Raw genomic sequence first — 7,202 nt, forward strand, 5'->3', positions numbered from 1 at the left:
AGTAGCTTAACAATCGCGCTTGATTGCGTGTAGCAACGTTACATTTTCGATTATAAAACGTAAAACGGTGTTCACTACGATTTAGTTTTAGTTTATAGAATAACTCAAGACGAACTGGATACTTCTCTTATCTGAAATTTCATCTTGATACGTGTCGGGGATGCAATAACTTCATTTGCAGAAACATCCACATATATAAAAACGTCGACAACTACTCACACGCTTATTTTATACGCACCCAAAGGATTATTAATATATACAAAATTGTTCTTATCGATACAATTAGTACAGCGATAATGTCGTGTCCATATGATCGTAACATTATTTACAAATATATGCAAGTGACTAATCATCGGAAATTTACAAGTCCCGATTGCTTTGTTGCATCTTATGCACCGCTTTCGGGACACTCTTCGAGTTTCGCACATGTCACACTAACACGCTTTCTATGCTTACATACTAATTTATACATTTAGCTTAATTAAGATCGATTAATCCTCTGCAGTAATAATTAATTACATTCGAACAGAGGTATGATTAGAACAGATGGCACAATAAAAAAAGTTTTGGCTACAGGATGTTTTATAATTTTCAAATTACCAAAAATAATCAACTGAAAAAAATGTTTCATAATTTTAAAATTGCCAGTGCACTGCGATAAACGTTAACGATAACGTTAATATTGATTGCTGCGTCAGTTACAAAAAACCCAGTAAATATCAACTAACAGTAATACATAATAACATCAATGTTAGAAATTGTTATTCAATTAATATAAATGTAACCCATACAGCACACTAACGTTGAATCAGCATCTCAGAAATGTTGAATTGTAACATTGCAAATGTAAATTCAACGTTGAAAGAACATTCAACACTTCACATTCAACATTGCAACAATAACATTTTAGCAACGTTCTTTCGATGTTCTATGCTGTACAGGAATATTGTTTTAACTTTACAGCAATATTAACAATTTTTGTAGAAAAATCAACACCGATTTAACGTTAAAAAAGATTCATTTTAACATTCAACATTGCAATGTCTCAGCAACGTTCTTTCACTGTTCTGTGCTGTATAGGTAATATAACATATGTTACATGTAACAATTACATTATTAAGTATAAAATTGTAACATTGATGTTAGATATTACTGTTAGTTGATTAGTGTTTAATAAGAACTGACATAGAAAATGTTTGATACAATTTATCAGCCAATTTATAATCCATTATCTAACCTCTTGATCAATATTTGAAGCTTGAATATTTTATTTATGATGAGTGTTTCAATTTAGCTATGTAATTAAAATTGAGCCGGATCCTTCTTGTTAGTTAACGTGTTACTACACAGTCGGCATAAGAGTGCAAAGAGTTAATTATTTTCTGTCTATCGAATAAAATTAAATACGTTAACAGTTACATGTGATACGAAAATAATTCTCAAGGAATAGCTTTAATGTGTGCGCATAAATATTCTGTGCAAATTCAGTATATGAAAATATTGATAAATATTATTTATCAACATTCGTATATTGTTTTAATTTTAAATTATATAAACGCAACACGTAAATATCTTAAGATTTTTTAAAAAATACTGTCGTAATCAATTTTTTTAACGATATAATTGCGATTTAATCACATATTATCAACATCTTAATATAAACCTCTACGCATTCACACGAGTTACTAGCGAGTATTTACCAATCGAATAGGCCGAATTTTTACTTGATCTAGAAACGATATGGATAAGCGATAGAAAGTGAGTGTAATTAATGCAATATTCAATACGTATCTTACAAAAGAAATTTGCGTCTCTGTTTCGGATTTGTTGTAATTTTTGTATAGTAATCATTACCGAGATTGTGCTAATCCGTGAGATAAAAATTAATTTTAAGTAATTAATTTTTTTAACGATATAATTGCCATTCGAATAGGAGTATCAAACCTTTCCTGTAAGCTATATCCACATACGAAAAAAATCAACCTTTGAGGGAAATTGGGACATCTCGTTTCGCTAACGATGCACGCGATTTGAAAGCCTCTCTACCGATAGAAGAAAGATTGGGGAAAAGGATTCGGTGATGACAGTTGAATCAGATAAGGAGAATGATCGTCACGGCATCATTCCTAGAATACATCCGATAGCGATGGCTTCGCAAATCCGCTGACACGTCAAAAAGATTTGGAATGATTATCGATGCTTTATGAAAGGCAAGGAGAGCTTTGATAAAAAAGTTAAAGATAAAAAAGTATTCAACTTGAACGAATAAAACAATATTAATATTATTATGACACAGATATTAACACGTTGACTGCCATTGTACAATTAGGTAACTTTGTACTTAATGCTATTTTTATATCAGCACATTATTTTAATACGCTCTACTTCTTTTTTATTTCTCCATTCAAAACTCACAAACAAATTTTTAGTTTTCCTTTGAAAATATCGATCAGCGAATAAAGACGTTCATCTATATATCGCCAACTACGAGTTATCTTCTATTCGGTAATCAACGTGTTAAGTACATTATCAATCGAATTACATATTTTGATATCTCTATTATCGTCGATCAACAAGTGATGCTTGAATATCGCAAACATACTTAACACTAGAATTACCAAACAATCAAAATGACTAAATTGTAATTTTTTTTATCAAATTTAAAATGGTAGAAGAGATGTTGTGTGGCTCCATATGTCAGCGACGAACAGATCACGAGTTCAAACTCCACATTCCGTATATACGAACAATTTCGTAATCCGTACTGATTTAGCGAGAGAGGAACTCTTTAGAGCTAAGTGACTCTTTGATTGGGTTCCGACATATAGAGACTGATATATGATTCCATCCATCCCCCCATTATTACTATTACTACCAAAATGGTATACTTTCTGAAATTATCCGTTAATTTTTGTTGCAATATATAAATGGTTAAATTAATTAATTTCGTTTTCCCTTTTTTAAAAGATATAGAGTATGGAGTCAACAAAAACTTTTTACTTTGTTTTTTTATAACTAACTGATTTGTGCGAAACACATTAATTTTGTTTTTAAGAAGAAGGTACTCTCTAAAACTTTTAGAATAAATTGTTACTCTAAAGAGTGAAATCTCACTTTTAAAGATTGAAAATTGAGCTACATTTTTCAATAGTAACTCAATTTTCACTTTTTAAAGTGTTTCATTCCAAAGAATTTAGAGAATATAATTGTAATAAATTTAACTGTATTGCTTCATCCCCTTGATTTGAGTAGTTACTCTATGTAAAACAAGAGAGCGTCTCATAGAATATGGACAAACTTTACAAAATAAAATCGTAAAAAATTTTGAAACGTATAAATATTCTTCTATACATTACATTCGTTTGCGATTCGTTTTTATATCTTTTTTGCCTTTTTTTAACGTTTGCGGCTGACAGCAGTGTTTTTCCGAAATAAATCTACATATATTTTCATATCTTTTAAAAATGTTAAATATCATTAAAATGTAAAACATTCTTTTAAATCCTTCTACTGTCCTATTTTTTTCATTTTGTATAAATATTTCTTTGAAAATCGCATTTGGAAGTCTTAGATATTAAAAATTGAAAATTTGCAATTCATACAGAAAAATTAATAAATATTTAATAAATATATAAGTTTAATAAATATTCAAAATTAAAATATTCAAAGTATTCAAAAACCTTCAGTTTCTGTACAATAATAAAGCCTTCCTTCGAAGTTATTGCGGATATTTTAAAACATTTCTGGCACTTCATCAATCGGCTTTTGTAAGTAGACCTTGTATGAAATCTGGCGTTGCATAATATTTTATATTTCAAATATAATGAAAAAAAAGAATTTAATGGAATAAAATCAGATGATCTTTACAGTCTAACTCAATCAAATCTATTTAGAATTTTCAATTTTTAATACCTTCCAATGTGTGTGATTTCTTAACAAGAATTAAATGACCTTTAAAACGATACGTTACTTTATTTTTACTGCTATTTAAAATTTTTGAAAGGTAATAGGTATCCTAATTAAAAAGACAAACCAGCATCGTTAAAGGATCTCACACATTTTTGTAATTTGACTAAAGCCACTTTGTTCATATAAAATGTGCGGGGTCCTTTATTACAATTATATAATCTCTTTAGAAACAAAATTGACACGTTTCGATATTTTACATAAATCGTTACAAAGAACGGATAAAAAGTTTTCATTAATTCGTCCTGTATATATAGTATATATTTAAATAGTAGAAATAGATTCCGTTATCGGTAGTTCTAGTGTTAAATTTCGATAACAATACAGAAAGACCTTCGCTCCAAAATATAGCATTGAATTTTATAAAAATAATTACGAATACATTTTTTTTCTTAGGTTGATACGACATAAAATAATTATACTTCGTGTCTACAATATTGCCCGCAGACTTTGTTTTTGCCATCTTTGTACAATAAAACAGCTGAAAACAAGAGAGAAAAATGAATGGCGCTATTATAACGATCTATTATAACGAGTAATGTGTCGCCTTATCAAAGGCAAGATAAATTCATAGTCCCACTATGATAATCGTCTTCCTTTCGGCCGTCGATAGCCGCGGATCTTTCAATAAGTGCGCTATTCGTCAGTTAATTGATCCCTTGCGCGGTTGAGGAAAGATTGCAGGATTTATGCTGCAAGCTGGAAAGACATCGACTCAATCATCCTCACTCCGCGACGACTACGACAGGGCGGAGAGCATGATTATGCAAATCGCTGCGCTGGATCGCGTCACACAATGCCACGTGCTGCTTTTAGATGACATCGATTGCGCCGTGTTGTCGATTCTTCGCTGCCCGATGTCATTGTCGACGCTTTTGTGGTTGTTAGTATCAATGACGTTCTCAGCTTCGTGATTCTCCTCATGACTCGGCCTGCCACGGATTCGCGTTTCTGAAAACAATCATCACATATCGATAATATATCGAAGTCTCAATAATATATAGCTTTAGCTAAAAGTATTAGGCACCTATATATTTTTTATTGATCTAAAATTTTTTTGCTTATGTGTGTTGTTTTTTATTGATTACCGACATTATACAATACCACTCAAAAGTTTTAATAAACGCTGCTTTTGCAAAAAAAACGTCAACTAATTGCCAAATGCATTAATCTATTGGGTTCTAATGATCTTTTTTATATTTGAACCAAAGAAATGTTAACGTACTATATTTTAATTTAGTTTCTATGCAAATAAACAAAAAAGAAAATTTAAAACAGACACTAGCGAGCAAATATTTAATCAAGGTTAAAAATTGTGAGTAAGTAATTTATTCTACAATCGGTTGTATAAGGAAAAGTAGGAAAATCATAGTCTGCAAAAAAAAGTAAGAGTGCTAATAAACACTGATATTAACGTATTAGCGTCAGTTTTTTGTGATATAAATTCTGTGAATTTTGATATTATATTCTCCTTTTTAAAAATGTACAGAAAATATTAATTTGAGTTAAAAAAATGTTTAATGTAGAATGTAAAAACAATTTTTCTGTTTCTTATCTGTTTATTTTACAAAGTTTGCCATTTATTGATACTTTGGAACGGTACATAAGTTTAAAAAGTTCTTGAAATAAAAAATAATTTACAGCAACTATAAATCAATTGAGCTAAAACATTAAATAATGGTTAATAATGTTCCTAATATTTTTGGCCAAGGATATATTACACAACATTTTGTGGCTATTAAATGACACTATATAAGACGGCCATTCGTGACGCGAATAGGTGGAATATTCAAAAATGAAAGCTGAGGGCAAACTCCGGAAAAATTTATAGTTTCTTCTACTTCGGCGAGACGCGGTGAATCTTTCCAATATTCTTGCCGTATATTACGTATTCTTTCTAGAAACATTGTTTATGGTAGACGTCGACGTTAGCGCACTTTTGCATTACCTTTTGCGTTGGGTAACGCGACTCTCATTGTCTGTCCACCGCGGAAATCGTAAACCAGATCGCGTCCAACTCGTTGGTATCTGAATTGCCGCGACTTCGCTCATACCCGCCAGTTTACATGATAATCGAAACAAGTTTGGATACCGACGCTGGCGTCCCGGGCGCAGATTACTTGCCATAGTTGGACCGAGCGCGGTAGTTCATAAACCGCATGGGATTTCATCAAAATCCCGTCGAGAGTTCCGCGTTTGTCGTGGCGGAGGACGGCACAGGAGAGGTAGAGGCTTTCGGGGAGGAGGATTCCGAGGCGGCGTGGCACGTTGCTGGAAGTTTTGCGGAATAAACTTCGCGCCTTCCGCGAAACTTTCCCTAGGAAAGTTCCGCCACTGCCCGGCGGCGTGTAAGTTCTCGCATTACGTCGGGGGCGATGATTTAAGACGACGTATCCCGGCGAATTTCGGGTCGCGGCAACGTATTTGCGGAAGGTGACGTGTTTTCAAGCGTTCCTCCTCACTGATCGCATAGATCAACATTTTATTGCTTGAATTACGAATGTTCTGGCCACACACACGTATACCGTGAGCGGGACACATAAATCCGATACACATAAATTTCATTTCGTGAGCGAGAAAAGAAATTTAAATTTTGTAAACACGTATTCTATGGTAATAAAGTATAAAATATTTTTCCTACTAGAATACCATCGCTTTAAAAAAGTATGTTATTGGTAGAATTGATTCCACTGATTTATAAGGTTTCTGTTTCTCAACATATGAACGATGATTTTTATATATTATTAGCTGCTGAGAAGAAAATATAAGGTCAACAAAGTTCCATCACTCACAGATTTTTGAAAATCAAGAACTTTATTTTGGAAAAAGCTCTACAAATTTAAAGAATTTACACAACTCTTTTATTTTTCTTCATAGAATAATATATATAAACATCACCATTCAGGTATTGTAAAATAGAAGCCTTGTAAATCAACGTAATTTTTTTTATATTAAAAGTTGCTAATAAACTTTAATATTTTAATATTTTAATGTATCATTTAAAACTGTACAACACATTTATTTTCATATATTGAAAAACAATATTCAAATTCTTTATATTATATACACAAATTTGTGATATCGCATAAAAAATTTAAAGCAATTTTTTTTAAATTAAAGAGTATTGAAATTTTTTTAAAAGTTCCTTTTTCAGTGTAAAAAGCACTGCAGAAATTACCATATCTGAATCACAAAAAAGTACACACATACATATTTATAAAAAAAAAAGGGATGAT

The 7,202-nt window shown here is 31.4% G+C and overlaps 1 protein-coding gene across 1 annotated transcript in view; it reads right to left on the reverse strand.

The window, feature by feature from the left end:
- Window positions 1-4,414: 4,414 nt before the first annotated feature.
- Window positions 4,415-7,202, reverse strand: part of LOC108725176 (neurotrimin) — a 211,308-nt gene continuing 208,520 nt past the window's right edge. The window contains exon 10 of the mRNA XM_018452025.1: window positions 4,415-4,917. Coding sequence (XP_018307527.1) covers window positions 4,706-4,917 — 212 coding nt within the window. The 3' untranslated portion in view covers window positions 4,415-4,705. The remainder of the gene's footprint in view (window positions 4,918-7,202) is intronic.

The sequence above is a fragment of the Mycetomoellerius zeteki genome, unplaced genomic scaffold (assembly GCF_001594055.1).
Source record: "Mycetomoellerius zeteki isolate Tzet28-1 unplaced genomic scaffold, Tzet1.0 scaffold327, whole genome shotgun sequence".
Taxonomy (NCBI): domain Eukaryota; kingdom Metazoa; phylum Arthropoda; class Insecta; order Hymenoptera; family Formicidae; genus Mycetomoellerius; species Mycetomoellerius zeteki.